The sequence below is a fragment of the Stegostoma tigrinum genome, chromosome 40 (genome assembly GCF_030684315.1).
Source record: "Stegostoma tigrinum isolate sSteTig4 chromosome 40, sSteTig4.hap1, whole genome shotgun sequence".
Classification (NCBI taxonomy): domain Eukaryota; kingdom Metazoa; phylum Chordata; class Chondrichthyes; order Orectolobiformes; family Stegostomatidae; genus Stegostoma; species Stegostoma tigrinum.
In genome coordinates this window covers 12,623,273-12,640,585 of record NC_081393.1, presented here as the reverse complement: position 1 = coordinate 12,640,585, position 17,313 = coordinate 12,623,273, and the positions used below count along the sequence as shown (strand labels likewise).

The 17,313-nt window shown below is 40.3% G+C and overlaps 1 protein-coding gene across 4 annotated transcripts in view; it reads right to left on the bottom strand.

The window, feature by feature from the left end:
* The window catches only part of LOC125448011 (disintegrin and metalloproteinase domain-containing protein 9-like), a 134,587-nt gene that overhangs the window by 39,646 nt on the left and 77,628 nt on the right, over nucleotides 1–17,313 (bottom strand). For 3 of the 4 annotated variants that reach the window (XM_059641071.1, XM_048522882.2, XM_048522883.2), the window contains exons 7-14: nucleotides 11,812–11,877; nucleotides 11,630–11,698; nucleotides 7,464–7,633; nucleotides 6,344–6,425; nucleotides 4,491–4,621; nucleotides 4,112–4,283; nucleotides 1,993–2,085; nucleotides 92–287 (exon numbers count right to left, since the gene is read on the bottom strand). In XM_059641071.1, the coding sequence (XP_059497054.1) occupies nucleotides 92–287; nucleotides 1,993–2,085; nucleotides 4,112–4,283; nucleotides 4,491–4,621; nucleotides 6,344–6,425; nucleotides 7,464–7,633; nucleotides 11,630–11,698; nucleotides 11,812–11,877 (979 nt within the window). The remainder of the gene's footprint in view (nucleotides 1–91; nucleotides 288–1,992; nucleotides 2,086–4,111; nucleotides 4,284–4,490; nucleotides 4,622–6,343; nucleotides 6,426–7,463; nucleotides 7,634–11,629; nucleotides 11,699–11,811; nucleotides 11,878–17,313) is intronic. The other variant, XM_059641072.1, reaches the window with a different exon arrangement.

Below are 17,313 nucleotides of genomic sequence, written 5' to 3'. Positions count from 1 at the left end.
AACTCTTCTGCATTTTTTTTTACAGTAATGTTAATCTATTTGTGAATGATGCTTTTAAAGCAATGATACAAGAGACTTAGTGGTTACTTACTTTGTCCAAATAAACCTACACACTGGGCATCATAACTCTGACACGCTCCATTGTAGCAGTACGAATTGTTGTTATTGCAAGGGTGTCCATCCTGCACAAATACATCAGCTTGGCAAATTTGACTTGTTCCATTGCAGTACTCTGGGAGGTCACATTCACTTGTAGATGCTCGACACACTGTTCCAGCTGGACGGAACTGTAGTAGCATGAATGGTGAGGTTTAGGAAAGCATGGAGGTAGAGATGAAGATTAGATAGTTAAGCTCAGTCATGCAGTGTTGCTACCCAGTACCCACAATGTGTACACTTCCGACAGTTAAAAGATAAAATTTGAAATAGACTGCTGCAATAATTTTTTTCCCTTATCCCCAAAACAATTATTATTAGTTGTCAAACAGACAACAGCTTTCTTTGTAGCCTCACAAGGTGCTTCACAGGAGTGTTAGCAAACCAAATTTGACTGTCATTTAACGAGACACAATGACAGATGACCAAAAGCATTGCCAAAAAAATGAAAGAGGAGTGTCTTAAAGAAGGGAACAGAGTGCGTTTGGGGAAGGAATTCCATAATTTAGAGACTTTGCGGCTGAGGATGCGGTTAGCAATTGTGGAGCAATTAAAATTGGGAAGATCAGATTTGGAAGAGAGCAGCCACCTTGGAGAATTTCAGAGCTGGACAGAGCAGAGAAGAAAGAGGTTGAATGAGAATTTCAAACATCAAGGCTTTATTTACCCAGTCAAAAAGTTGTCAGTGAGCAGAGAAGTAATGAGCTAAATGAACGTAGTATGAGTTAGAACATGGAGACAAGAGTTTGAGGTGACCTCAAATTTACATAAAAATGACTTTAAAACTAAATAGCATGAAATATTCCTCACTCATGTTTTCAATTCGTAAAACAATTTCAATAACAGAGATACATAAATGCAAATAATGAGTCATGAAGTAGTTGCGTTCGAGTGAGATACTGGATTATAAATTCAGTGATTGCAAAGACTAATTGTGGATAGGTAGTTGATTAAGTTAAAATAAATGAACATACCAATTTCTGCCCTCAGTCATGTTACTCCTTTCCAAATGAAAAACTGGTTTGGCACATTGCTTTCTCTACCATCAAACCTGTGTCCGCTGATAATCGTTTGGCTTCAACTACCATCTGTGACTTCAGATATCATTCGTCTCAACTCCATCCAGTGATAGCAAGACAGAAAATTAGGTCTTCAGGCCTGACTTTGGACAGTACATAATTGAAAGTGGCAAACCACTGCACAACTAAGAGTGTGCTGCATTAGTAGAGGTGCCTATCTTTAGCTGAGATACTGAAGCACTATTTTTTGGAAGAGTTAATTCTTCAATGACGAATTCTTCTTTTGACAAGGTCCTTCTTCAACAAACACCACTGGTTTATGGAATATTGCTGTTCACAAACTTGCCAACATAACCCTTGTGGTTTAAAAGGTTTTCATGAGTTCTAAACCAATATGGGATGACCAGAAAGCCAAATAGACCAAAATATTTATTCACATATGCCCCCACCACTTGTTCACCACTGCATTCCAATTACAAGTAACAAGGTAAAAGTAATCCCCTATTCATCTCTGGTTCTTTCGGCATCTGAAATTTGATGTCAGCCAAAACAGCTCCCCTTATTCATAAATGGAAATCATTTGTTTCGAACTTTTCTTCTCTGAAACAGCCTAGGTCATAATATCACCTTCAATCACACAGGAAGTGATTCCAAATGTCAAATTATTTGATTATATCACATTTGCTTTGCCTATCATGCTGATTTACTCTGACTTTAAACATTTCTCTTAATCTTTTGCCTTCTGTCAAATGGAATACAGTGGGTCACACTCGCCAGTTATGAGACAGCCTCACTTTGTCAATCCTTAAGTTCTTACCTTACAGCTTTTGCAGCAAACTCCAAAAGCACATTGTGCTCCGTACTTGAGCTTACAGGTTGAGGCCTCACAACAAGGATCATTTTCACATTCCTGAAAAATACCAGGAGAACTTCCAACACACCACAAGCAATACAATTTAGTGAAAATAACACAAGATTATCAGCAGCTTTTATTATCCTTGCTCTCATGTGACACCTCTTCACCAACCAAAGGGCAAGACCCAGAATATTCTGCCTCACCATTCTAAACCGTGCCCCAAGTGTGTTCCAACTGTTTGGGAATAGATAAGTGGCAAGATTAAAATGGCACAGGAAGTCATTTCCAAAGATCATGATCCCAACTGTTCCAAGTCTGTATTGAGCCAAGAGTGCCAAATTCCAGGAAGAGAAAAGTCAGTGGAAAAAGCCTGATGTAATTCTTCATCCTGGCACTATGTGGCACGCTACACAAGCAAATCAAGGCCACAGGACTAAAGCTGAACCCAACAGAGAGCTTTCCCCTCTGTCAGATAATTATGATGCAATCCTGGAGAACTCATTCTCCAAACCATTTGTCTTAAAGCTCAGCTTCAACCCCAGTTAAAAAATCTCACAATTGTTAAATTCCTACTTATAGACTGTGGTGGTATAATTTTCAAGAAATAACCTTATTTTAATCTATCATTTCCAAAATATTATCTTATGAAATGATGCCAAGTGCAATTCAATTGTTACAGTGCAGGAAGAATGGGTCTCTACTTGTTTGAATCCCAACCAATATTTATGCCAAGATTCATTTGAGCAGCATGGGATTTATTTTGATAGACTCATAAATCTGTGAAAAATTAAAGCATAAGACAAACAGAGTACACAATTGAAACAGTCTCCCTAAACAAAACATAGGCAGCAGCAACCTGTAACACATATGGACAAGAATAGCCTGATCCTAACTAAAGTATCAGTAAAGTCAAAGGAGAAGAAGGAAAGGCTATCATTTCAACAAAAAAATCAGTTTGAAGAAAAGAATTCTAGTAATATCTTGACCTTCCTGATGCCACACTGCTACCTCCAAGTGGCACAAGTAGAATTATGTTCCCAGCTTCAGACACAATCTAGAGGGACTCCAATGAAAAATGAGTCTGCCAGACATTGTCTGGTTGGATCAGGGTTAATAACGTCCCAGGCCTCTTAAACTGGATAATGAAACTCAAAACTGTGCTGATTTAAGGGACTTCCTGACTGATGTACGACCTGGAATTTAACTTTGACATGTTGTATGTTGACATCAAATACAATGTGGCTCGGTCTACATATCTGCTTTGGCTCTTTTCTACAGGAATATGATTCAAAGCCCAGTGTGTCCTGTTTTCTTTTGACCCTGAATCTGAAATTAAAGGATTATGGGTAAAAGCAGAAAAGCCACAGTTTTACTGAATGGTGGAACAGAACCAATCGTCCAAATAGACCACTTCTGCCACTATTTCCTGTGGTCTTTTGATCTCCTTAGCTTCAGTTATTTGCCTATTCTCCCCTTCAGAAAGGATGCAAGGCTTTCTACCTCAATTACTTCCAGTGGCAAAGCATCCTGAGATACAGTAACATTTGGTCCAAGGATACATGCCCAGTATCTCGAGTTTTGCTTTATCCCTGAATTTTTTTATCCATGGAAGATGCTGTTTAAGAATTGCACATTTCTCCATTCACCATCTGTAAGTTACCCACAGCAACATTTAAACGTACATAATAAAACCATCCTAGATTCCATCACAGATCTGGTAACTATCTTCAGACAAGACTGGAACAGTTGCTTCAGTATCCTTCCTATTATGCACTAAGTAGCTGGTCATGAACACCAACAATTGGTAGCCTACAAAGATTCAGCCAAACCCAGGACGCATGTACACAAGAACAACAGTGATTTGATTGGAGCTCTGGAAAACTGCCTTGACTACCAGAACACAACTATGATTCAGCCTTTCAGGGAATGAGTGACAAGGATAAGGAAAGACAAAACTGTTGCAGAAATATTATTGGGGCTAGAAGAAATTGAGACATAGTCATGATAGATCGATCAGCGTTAAATTGAACATGGTGGACCAATACATTCAGGAGTGAACAGTGGTGAATTTACAACTGACCTTTGGTGATCCACAGTCACATTCTTCCCCCATATCCACCAGCTTGTTGCCACAGTAGGGAGGGCTGTATTCTTCCTCAGGTGTGGGAATGTTTAAAAGGCAAGAGCCCCCTCGATTTAAGATCATAGCTTCAAAATCATCAGCACTGCAGCTGCTGAAGTTCATCGCACCTCTGTATCAGGATTATAAACCAAGGGAATTATATGATTAAAACAAGTCAAACTAAGAAAACTAAGAAGTCTTAGAAGATCATGTTGAAGTCAACTTAGAGCATATCATGCACAATTTTCTAGATGGTATCAAGCAAGCAATGCACTGATTGCACCAACACATAGAAGACAGTGTTACTACATAGAAGTATTTCTGAACCATTACTTACGTGGCTCCAGCATTCATGATGCATGCTTCTGCTTCACACTTACAGTTCCGGTCATTATCATGGTTCATTCCCAAGTTATGGCCCAGCTCGTGAGCAACAATGGACGCAAAATAAAGAATGTTCTGTGAAAACTAGAAAATGAACCAGATTGAAAAACGTGCATACAAAGATCCAAAATTCAGAACCATGGATGTCCCCACCATATATAATATAGAGAACAACCTACATAACTTCACTATACCTACATAAAAAATTTCCTTAGGAGGTTTCTCACAGTTCCTCACAACCTACAACTTCCATAACACATTAGACCACTCTATTGGCATTTCTGCCACCAGACCAATGTGCCTTCCCCACTGACACAGTCTACAGATTGCACTAACTAGTCATTCTTAGTTCTGCACTACCTTCTCGCCCATACTCCGTATAACGTGGAAAGGCATTTGCAGCAATGTTCTGGGACATCAAAACTTCCAAGGCCCTCAGCATCATTACATGAGAACATTGCCAGTGCACTGCTCAATGCTTGGAGATCCCTACTCAACATTCTTTTGCTGACTGAAGAGGTTTTAGCCAACCCACTTTCCCAGTCATCAAACCAGGTAATCAATTGGCCTGCTCACTCACATAAAACTAAAATAAAACTAAAAATATTACTTTTTTGTTGACAGAAACGCAGAAACTGTTAAGAGCTTAGAAAGATTTTAATGTTTTCAATATGGTAAATATTACTGTGGTTTGGCAGGCTCCTTGTAATAAGAGCTCAAGAAGAACTGTGGCCTCTACCCATCCAAAGAGTCAGCAATTGAGTGACAAAAATGAGTAATTGCCCAACTAGAAAAGGGCCTGCAATTTCATCCATGCATCTGTCCTCAAGTAAAGAGTCACAGTGGATATAGAAACTCTGAACTTCTAATTTTTTGACTAAATCAGGGAACACATTTGCCCACAAGGGAGCCAGAGCAGGAGAGAAAAGAGAAATTGGAATTGTAATATAAACAAAGCAGACTCCCTGAAAGAGCAGTGGAGTAATTTGGAACATTGGTGCATAAGGTTCTTTTGATTCAGCTTAAACATAACAGACACTTTCCACAGCACAAGGTTAGTCAATTATTTGAAAACATCATTTCAATTAAATTAAAGGCTGAAAGCATTGTAGAACGTGATTGTTATCATCTAATATGGTCAGAAACAATGCATAAGATCTAAATGAATTAGGGAACAGATCATGAATATATTAATGAAGGTTAAAGAGTATGAGAATCTGTCACATAAGTAAGGGAAGCTCATAATCCTTGAGCTGAGAATTTTATAGCTAACTGAAATCGAGCTTTCACAAAGAAGTGTGGACTTGAATTCTGTTTAAATACAGTTATCTTTTGGAGTTTAACAATGAGTACTGGACTGTTGGATAGCTGTCCCTTCATTTCCTGGAACAAGACGTATTTCAATACATCATGCATTATACTTGGATAAAATTAACACATATGATTTTGTTTAACTGTGTAAACCAGAAACTTGCTTTTCTGGATGGGGTGTTATCACAGAATTGCACAAAAAAAATACAATTCCCACAGGCAAGAACTTGGCTTTTCTAAGAGCTGGTGATTTGCCTTGCATTCACAGTACAGCATTTCTAGGTCAACAGCCACCATTTATGTCACAGAATTCCCAAACTCAGCTGCAGCCAAGGAACAAATAAAGCAGAGAAAACATAGTCCAAAACTGAGAAAAGAGAAGGAGACTTTTGCCAGAACACAGCTTCTGCAGAGGATTAATTCCCTCTCCTGTCCACAACATTTTGCTTCACAGTTAATTTCTCCTTTCTTTTGAAAAAAAGAATGATTCCATACCACATTAATTCCTCCACTGTGGCTTCTTGAACAAATAGTGCTCACAAAGGCCATTCCCGCAGTCTCACCAAATCCCCTTTTCCTGAAAGATGTAAAAGTAATATGATCAACAAAAACAAGCTAACAGGTACATGCTTTATCAGTAAAAATTTTATGTAATTATAATTGTCTAATGATCGCTCAGAAGACACTGGTTAACTCTATGGGTTGATTCATTTAACACAGTGAAACACATTCCTAGTTATGCAGCAGATTTTGCAACAAACCAACTCATTTGTGTATGCAGCTTGCAGACACAAAGCTGACAAACCGCTAGGTAGCACTGCAACATTGTATATACACAGTGCAAAGTGTCCTCAAAGATCAACTCTCCTAAAGGGAAGGGGGACACACAATCAAAATCTGCCTGTTTGCATTTTTTGAATCGTTGCAAGGAATAGTATTTACGGTGCAACTACCGACCAATGGAATCGGCATTTAGAATTGAGATGAGGAGAAATGAGTTTATTCAAACGGTTGTGTGAATCCTTGGAAAACTGTCTACTGTGGAGACCTGTGAATGGTCAGCGATCAAGTCTTTGCAAAGTAGAGACAGAAAAATTTTTAGATATTAGGAAGGCAACAGATGAAGTATGATCTTATTGAATCATGAAACAAGATCAAGGTGCCAAATGACCCTCTTCTGTTTTTATTTCCAAGTAACTGCAGAAGTTTGTGGTTGCTTTCTAAAATAAATGCAAAGGAAAGGCGGAAAATCAACCTGTATTTTAAGAAGGAGGACAAAACATCTCTGAGCTTCACTAAATGGACAAACTACTTCTCCGGTTGATGAATTAAAAAACAACATTTGTTTTAAAATAACTCCTTCTTCCTGCACATCTTGAATCACTTCCTCTCTCACAATAACAACAATTTCTCTCCCAGGACCTTAGCTAATTAACAATCAGGATTTTGTCACATTAAGATGACAGGAAATAAATCACTGAAAAAGGCAGAATATCTAATGAGATTTCTCCACGTCTTTGAACAATATAAAAGTGTGCCTCCTTCAGAAAAGTAAGCTTTCAACAGACAATACATCATATTTCAAGTATTCTCCAATAAGAAACCAAAAACTTACAGAATTAAATGTGCGCTGTCATGCCTGCGACGAGGCAACAAGTCCTTCTCTCGCCATTGTACAAAACGCCCCAACACTTCACCTGCTCCTCCTTCAATGTTGATTTGGTTCCTCCTTGACCATATTTCCAAACCCACCAGGACAATGCGGATGTTCATGGAACTGTACATCTGAGGAAGAAGAAGTGCATTTCATTCATGACTATGGTTCTAATTTATTTCTTGTCAACTGGCCAAAAATTTCGATTTAATCAAGGCACTGGCAATGTAGAAAACAGTAAAGAAACAATTCCGTATTTTCCACAATTAAATATATATATATTTTCCTTGGATTCTCATGGGAATTTTCCCAATGTGAATGGAATGGAGTCATAAAGCTCCTTCTAGTCTCAAGCCCCAAAATGCTACAATACACCATTATGGCTCAGTGGTTAGCACTGCTGCCTCACAGTGCCTGGGACCCAGGTTCGATCCCATCCTCAGCTGACTGTCTGTTTGGAGTTTGCGGATTCTCCACGTGCTTGTGTAGCTTTCCTCCGGGTGCTCCCGTTTCCTCTCACAGTCCAAAGATATGCAAGTTAGCTGGATTAGCCATGCTAAATTGTTGGGTAGGTGGATTAGCCATAGGAAATACAGTTACAGGGACAAGATAAGAGGTTGGATCTGGGTAGGATGCTCTTTGGAGGGTCAGTGTTGACTCAATAGACCAAATAGCCACCTTCCAAACTACAGAGATTCTATGATTCTGTGATCCTTTGGGGGAAAAAAACTGAACAATTAACATTTTTGATGTGTCAAGCCACAAAGAACACAAATTTCTTTCAACAAGTGGTCCATCATGATAAAGTCATGCTGAATTTTAATTGTCAAAAAATTACAATCACAATCATATCAACAACCTGAGAAACATCCACCAGGCATCAGCATAGGCAATAACCATCATCTTCACTGACTCAAAATCCTGAAACTTCCTCAAAGCACTGTGGGAAAGCAGAAACTGCAAGGGCAAGAGTCAAGAGTTATGGGAGGAAAACAGGGAAGTGAAGTTGAGTCCGCAATTAGATCAGCCATGATCTTACGGAATGGTAAAACAAGGTTGAGGCTCCACATGGTCTGCTCTTTCACCTAAGTCCTCTATTCCTCCATCTATGTACCGAAATGGGTTTCAATGGTTCCACCGGTGACATCAACTACATAACAATAAATGCCAAAAATGTCCACATCCCACGAACAAATGGAGAAAATGAATCAACATCAAGAATTTTCCATTAATGAATATTTAGATGTGCTCCAAATTTGGTGCACCTCCATTTCTTGCAGCATATTTTTTAGGGATTATTTTTCTCAGAGCAGAAGGCTAAGAGGTGACTCAAAAGCAAGTTACAATATCATGAGGGGTTCTACACAGGGCAGCAACAGGGAGATATAGGGGAGAAACTGTTCCCACTTATAACTGGATTAAGTGTCAGACAGCACAGATTTGAAGCAATTTGCCAAAGAACCACATGCAAGGTGAGACAATTTATTTCAACACTGCGAGTAGTTAAGATGCAGCATGCACTTCTTGGAAGTGTAGTAGAGGCAGTTTCCATTGAGTCATACGAAAGATCAATGGATGATTGCTTCTAATTAAACAATAGGCAGAGTTTCAGAGTAAACCTAAGAAATTGGCATGAACTTAAAGAGACTCAGAGAGCTAGTGCAGAAGATGACCTGAATGGTCTCTTTCTGCCCAGTTCTGCATTTCTGCGTTATGTTGCAGAATTGCACGATGCTAAGGTTAAACCATTGCATCAAACAAGTAGACGTTTTTCCTCAGAAAAATCCGACAAGTGTATTAATCGTATCCATATACCGAGAATTCTGAATCTCACATTGCTGACTTTGTATATGCCTACTCGTGGAGGAGAAACATTCCTTTTTTGGAAAAGTCATCAGTTAACAAAAGCAATTGTACAGGAAGCCTCTTTAAGGTCCAACTGTTGTGGTGTTGCCATCAGCAGCTTGTCAACCACAAAGTGTAAAATCTGGCAGTTTAGCCATCTTATTCGAGCAACGGCCTGAATGAAGTAATAAACTGTTTCACGGAGACAGAGAGAGACTAGAGTTGGTGCAGCAGGAAACATGACTTTTAGCAGAGATCTTCCTCCCTCCCAGAGATGATGGGGTACAGTTACGTGAAAGCAAATTCCTGTTGGAAAGGAAGTTCTCTTCCTCATCAATTGTCAGCTGGAACTATAGGGAACAAGTCTGCTAGGTACAGATGGAGAATGCGTGAGACACAATCACCCTACTGGTTGCGACAGAAACCATATTCACTATTGGAATTTTGAAGCATCACTACGTGATTAGTCCTGAAATGCTAATTCTGAGACTATACAATCACACTGCTCAGCCACCTTCTGTGCCTTAGAAAGGACAGAAATGTCTCAACAGGAACAAAAGGCTAAATAGAGGGGCTACCCTCCAGCCATCCAGTAGAAATTATTCATCAAGTCAGAAAGCAAGTGCTGCCATGCAGTATGGAAGCAATTTGATGTTAGCTCCCATTATGACAACCAGTGAATCTTCGGGGCTAGTTGTTAACCTTGTACTAAAAGCTCAGTTTGGTCAGAGGATCCTGAAGGGCTGAGAGTTGCTGCGGAGCAGAGCTAGATTCAAGATGCAAGAACTCACTGACTACAAGCATTTAATTACATAATAAATGAACAACAGTACACATTGAATCCTTTCTACCTTGTGCGAAGCACAAGAACTGTTGACAGCCCACAGGATTAAGAGATTACCCAGAATAGAAAATTACATACAAGTATTTCTGTGTCTCTGAAACAATCATACATTGTGAAATTTTCTGTGGAAAGTATTCTTTTGCTGCTGGTGATGCTATTAATTAAGGTGAATAAAACGTTTTCTGAGGCAGGGTCATGCTGATTTTTCTTCACAGATGCTGCCAGACCTCCTGAGCTTTTTCAGCAACTTCTGTTTGTCGTCCTGAAGAAAACATTGGTTTGCTGAACAAATGTTGTTTGCTTAAGACTGGAAGGAAGAGGAGAGATGTCAGACGAAACTTCAAGTGTGGGTGCCATGAACTGTTCAACTAAAATGCTCCATTGGCTGTTGCAGAAAAGCTCTGTTTCTAGTCATCTGTTTGACCCTCCTTGCACAATATGGAGAAAGCCATTCAGCACTGACATGAAGAAAATTTCTTTCACTTAGAGGGAGTAAATATCTCATTCTCTAACTTGGAGTGCTGTGAAAGCTCAGTAGTTTATGGTGTTCAACGTAAAAATAGATAAGTTTCTAGATAAAAATGATATCAAGGAATACGGGAGGCAGCTCAGTAAAACAGAATTGAGACAGACGATCAGCCATGATCTCAAACAGCACAGCAGGCTTCAGAAGCTGAATAACTTAATCCTGCTTCTATGTTCCTGTTTTACAGTCTGCAGTACCCAGTCAGCCAGCTGAAGCAGTTGGCTGCAACTTCTTTTGCAATCATCTTTTCAAGATTTGAAAGCTTCATATCCTGCTCCTTGGAGAAGAACAGACACTTTATTCTTGACACTTTATTATTGACGCAACTCAGTTAGAAAATTAATGATCTTCCAACACATCACCTTCTCTTTGTTTGCCCTTGGTTTGTGCCAAGCTTCTGTCTCTGTTCTTCACCTTCGCACAGTAGAATTCACAGTGAGAAGGCACGTGTGGTACTAAAAGCTCCTTAACAATTCACAGTCTACTGTATTAAGTCAAAGCATGCCCACCTCATTTCAAGTCAAAAATTGAATACAAGTAGGATGCTAATTCAGACTAAAATCAACCCAAGCTTTCCAAGTCTAACAAACCAAGCAAGTGGGGTTTGTGAAGATTCTGGTCTATTCATAATGGAAGATTGAATTATTCAGTTTTCATTCGAATTTCTTCAGGTCCTTGTAGAATTTCCTTGTTCCAATTTAAGACCTGCATACACAGAAACTGTGAAAAGCCAATTTCTTACTCTTCACTCCCCAGTGATGCTGCTTGGTCTACGCAAATAGTCAGACTGCAAGAGGTCTCGAAACAGCTGTTCAGGGGGCAAAGATACACGAGCATTATAAGCCTGAAGTCGAGAAAAGGCAACAGTAATTTTCCCAAGAACATGAAATGAAATTGTGGAAATGCACTTACTCCATCAAGGTAATTTGCAAGCTGGACCATCTGTTCTCTCACAGCAGTCTCATTCTTGGTCATATCATACTGGAACACATTAAAACAAAACCATAACAAAAGTTAAAAGGAGCAGCTACACTTTTTCAAGTTTTTAAACTCCTCATTTCACTTTGGTTAGAGATTGCAGCTTTCATACTTACCAGGTCCTTATCGACAACCAAAAACAGCTCAACATATCGAGTCTGGGGCAATATAGCCCGTTTATTCTGTGAACAATACAAGGTAAAAAATTGTAGATTTTCTGTGACAATTGAAGATCTGTTTTTTTTTCCCCGGGTGCAAATACACAGCTGACATAAGAACAAACAGTCTAGATTCAGACCATTGGTTGCAATCATTACCTGTGCCATTGTACTTCAATCACTTCAGCTTTAAGATCACTGAATAGATCATTTTAGTGCCTGTCATGTTATTAGTTTTAAATATCAACTCTAGATACCCCCTCACTTTATTTCAGAATGAATCTGCTCACTCCAATGATAACAGAAGTGACATCAGAAAATCGTTAACACATTTGCGTAAGACAAACAGTAATTTTGAAGACATCACATTTGTTCTGCAACAACTACTAAAAGTTTTGCCACCATATTGTACCTGATAAAATATGTTAGATCATTGATCTCTGCCTTCGCTTTTTGAGCAGTGCAGATGGCATGATTTGGGAACAGCAGATTGGAGGTTGATCTCCAGTGTTTGCACCTTTGCAGTGGTAGATTTTGGTTTGGCTGTGGTCAGAATCCTATTCTGTGCGAACTATACATGTGAATCTGGAGTGTCCCAGTTCATAACATGACAAGTGAGCTCCAGTGACTGTTCTAATCTCCAGAATATACAGGTCTATAGGTTCAACAGTGCAGCTTTCAAGCTATTCCACAAGCCTTTTAGTTGGATATACAGACCATCGAAACATGCTGAAAGGTACAATTAAATTTATTACAAAAACAGTGCCAATTATGTGTTTGAAATATTTTGGTTCTTTGAGTATGAACCTTTACCTGCAATGTGGATGGAAAATGATGAGACACATTATGAGCTTGAGTCTTTGAATTTTTGTGCTATGTGGTTTGGAAAGTCTTAAGTCAACAAAACTTGTGATTTTTAGCCAGTTACACAAACATGTGGAAAAAGTTTCAATTTATGCTTGCCCATTCCACCACTGGTGACACCTGTGGCTAAGGTTTCAAACTGAGCTTGGAGTCAGCAAATCATTTGGAGACTTCAGCACGAAAGGGAGACAATGGCTTAGTGGTAATATTAATCCAGAAATTCGGCTAACTTTCTGGAAACCTGTGTCTGAATCGATGATGGCACTGAATTTCAATACAAATATCTGTAATTAAGAATCTACTGACAACCAGGAAACCATTGTTGATGGTCAGAAAAACCCATCTGGCTCACCAATGTCCTTCAGGGTCTGCTATCTCCACCTGGCCTGGCTTACATGTGACTCCAGACCTACAACAATGTGGCCGACTCTCAACTTCCCTCTGAAACAGCCTAGCGAGCCACTGGGCTGTATCAGTTGCTCTGAAGTCTCAACAAAGAAATGAAACTAAATGGGCCTCCTGACTTCAGCCAAGGCACCAAAAGAGACAACAGAAATGGCCCTGACAACTTGGCAAGGTCATCATTACTAATATCTGAGGGCTCATGCCAAAATTGTGACAGCTGTCTCATGGATTAGTCAAGCAACAACCTGACAGTAACACTCAAGGCATCAAAGAACAAAGAACAAAGAACAAAGAAAATTACAGCACAGGAACAGGCCCTTCGGCCCTCCAAGCCAGCGCTGATCCAGATCCTCTCTCTAAATCTGTCGCCTATTTTCCAAGGATCTGTATCCTTCTGCTTCCTGCCCATTCATCTATCTGTCCAGATACATTTTAAATGACACTATCGTGCCCGCCTCTACCACCTCTGCTGGCAGCACGTTCCAAGCACCCACCACCCTCTGCGTAAAGATCTTTCCACGCATATCTCTCAAACATTTTCCCTCTCACCTTGAAATCGTGGCCCCTATTAATGAGTCCCCCACTCTGGGAAAAAGCTTCTTGCTATCCACCATGTCTATACCTCTCATGATTTTGTAGACCTCAATCGGTACCCTCTCACCCTCAGTCTTTCTAATGTGAATAATCCTAATCTACTCAACCTCTCTTCACAGCTAGTGCCCTCCATACCAGGCAACATCCTGGTGAGCCTCCTCTGCACCATCTCCAAAGCATCTACATCCTTTTGGTAATGTGGCGACCAGAACTGTACGCAGTACTCTAAATGTGGTCGAACCGAAGTCCGATACAACTGTAACATGACCTGCCAACTTAGAATAGAATAGAACATTGCAGCACAGTACAGGCCCTTCGGCCCTTGATGTTGTGCCGACCCGTCATACCGATCTGAAGCCCATCTAACCTACACTATTCCATGTACCTCCATATGCTTGTCCAATGACGGCTTAAATGTACTTAAAGTTGGCGAATCTACTACCGTTGCAGGCAAAGCGTTCCATTCCCTTACTACTCTGAGTAAAGAAACTACCTCTGACATCTGTCCTATATCTTTCACCCCTCAATTTAAAGCTATGCCCCCTCGTGCTTGCCGTCACCATCCTAGGAAAAAGGCTCTCCCTATCCACCCTATCTAACCTTCTGATTATTTTTGTACTCAATGCCCCACCCGATGAATGAAAGCATGCCGTATGCTTTCTTGACCACTCGATCGACATGTGTTGCCACCTTCGGAGCACAATGGGCCTGAACACCCAGATCTCTGTGTATCAATTTTCCCCAGGGCTTTTCCATTTACCGTACAGTTCGCTCTTGAACTGGATCTTCCAAAATACATCACCTGGCATTTGCCCGGATTGAATTCCATCTGCCATTTCTCCGCCCAACTCTCCAATCTATCTATATTCTGCTGCATTCTCCGACAGTCCCCTTCACTATCTGCTACTCCACCAATCTTAGTGTCATCTGAAAACTTGCTAATCAGACCATCTATACCTTCCTCCAGATCATTTATGTATTTCAAAAACAACAGTGGTCCCAACACAGATCCCTGTGGAACACTACTGGTTACAGCTCTCCATTTTGAGAAACTTCCTTCCACTACAACTCTCTGTCTCCTGTTGCCCAGTCAGTTCTCTGTCCATCTAGCTAGTACACCCTGGACCCCATCAGCCTACCATGGGAAACCTTATCAAACGCCAAAAATCCATGTATAAGACATCCACAGCCCTTCCCTCATTTATCAATTTTGTCACTTCCTCAAAGAATTCTATCAAGTTGGTAGGACATGACCTTCCCTTCACAAAACCACACTACCTATCACTAATAAGCCCATTTCCTTCCAAATGTAAATAGGTCCTATCCCTCAGTATCTTCTCCAGCAGCTTCCCCATCAGTGATGTCAGGCTCACCAGTCTATAATTATCTGGATTATTCTTGCTACCCTTCTTAAACAAGGCGACAACATTAGCAATTCTCCAGTCCTCCAGGACCTCACCCGTGGTCAAGGATGCTGCAAAGATATCTGTTAATGCCCCAGCTATTTCTGCTCTGGCTTCCCTCAGCAACCTGGGATATGTTCCATCCGGACCTGGGGACTGGTCCACCCTAATGCCTTTTTGAATACTCAACACTTCCCTCCTCCTTATGCCGACTTGATCTGGAATAATCAAACATCTATGCCTACCTTAACATGTCGCTCTCCTCAGTGAATACCAACGCAAAGTATTCATTAAGAAGCTCACTCATTTTCTCTGACTCTTCACATAACTTACCTCCTTTGTCCTTGATTGGACCAACCCTTTCTCATTACCCTCTTGCTCCTTATGCATGATTAAAAGGCTTTCAGATTTTCCTTAATCCTGTTTGCTAAAGATATCTTATGACCCCTTTTAGCACCCTTAGTTCCTCACTTCATATTGGTCCTACTTTCCCGATATTCTTCCAAAGCTTCCTCTGTTTTCAGTCGCCTAGATCTTATGTATGCTTCCTTTTTCCTCTTTGCTAGTCTCACAATTTCACCTGTCATCCATGGTTCCCTAATCTTGCCCTTTCTATCCCTCATTTTCACAGGGACATGTCTGTCTTACACTGTAATCAACCTCTGTTTAAAAGCCTCCCAGATATCAAACGTGGATTTACCCTCAAACACTGCTCCCAAACTACATTCCCCAGCTTCTGCCAAATTTTGCTTGAGTTGGTGTTTCCCCAATTTAGCACTCTTCTTTTTGGACCACTCTCGTCCTTGTCCATCAGTATTCTAAAATTTATGGAATTGTAATCAGTATTCCCAAAGTAATCCCCTCCTGAAACTTCAACCACCTGGCCAGGCTCATTCCCCAACACCAGGTCCAATATGGCCTCTTCCCGAGTTGGACTATTTACATACTGCTCTATAAAACCCTCCTGGAAGCTCCTTACAAATTCTGTTCTCTCTAAACCCCAAACACTAAGTGAAACCCAGTCAATGTTGGTAAAATTAAAATCTCCCATTACCACCACCCTGTTGCTCCTACATCTTTCCATAATCTGTCTACATATTTGTACCTGTATCTTACACTCGCTGTTGGGAGGCCTGTAGTACAGCCCCAAAATTGTTACCGCAGCCTTCCTATTTCGGAGCTTTGCCTACATTGCCTCATTGCTCGAGTCCTCCATATTGTCCTCCTTCAACACAGCTGTAATATTCTTTGACCAATAATCCAACTCCTCCACCCCTTTTACTTCCCTCTCTATCCCGCCGGAAGCATCTATATCCTGGGATGTTTAGTTGCCAATCTTGCCCTTCCCTCAACTGAAAATGTCCCAGGCACCAACATCACCATTTCTGGATGTAGAATCTTAGAATTCCTACTGTGAGGAAGCAAGCATTTTTTTGCTTTATTCATTCACGGGATACGGGCTTCGCTCGTGAGGCAACATTTATTGCCCATCCCTAACTGCCCAAATTGCTGTGGGTCTGGAGTCACATGTAGGCCAGACCAGGTAAGGATGGCAGTTTCCTTCCCTAAAGGGCATCTGGCACACTGAGTGCACATCGACCCTCCGAAGAGCATTCACACAAAATTTTGTTGGAAGTTTTACTACAAGTAATAATTATTTGCGTAATAAAAGCACACAGAAAACCTCTTCAACCTCTGAGATTTGTAGCAACCTATTCAATTCATATGTAGGATGTTTAATGCTGAAGTTTTCCTTTAAAAAACATATTAATTGAACAGATTGTTACAATCCGAGGTTGAACAGCTGCATACAGTAACATAAGCTGCAGATCTGGGGCCAACTCAGGAAAGCAGTGAAATTTTAAAGTAAGGCGAAGTAGATTTTCTTATTTAATTGTGTTCCTGTACAAACTATTCAATGCTCACCGAGGTTTTCAGCATGTTTTTATTACACTAAGTTATTACTTATCGTAAAACTTGCAGCAGAATTTTCTGCAAAACTTAGGATTCGCTGGGAGTTGTAATGCTAACTCTATGCATGGTACCACGTGAGTATCTCCAAACACATCACAAATATGGCTTGACTTCAAAATGCAGAACTTATTTTAGATATGTGATGACTGTTTCGCTAAAAGGTCTGTTTCTACATTTTAGATTATGCCCTTAATCCCCTTAATATTCTCAATCAAATTGC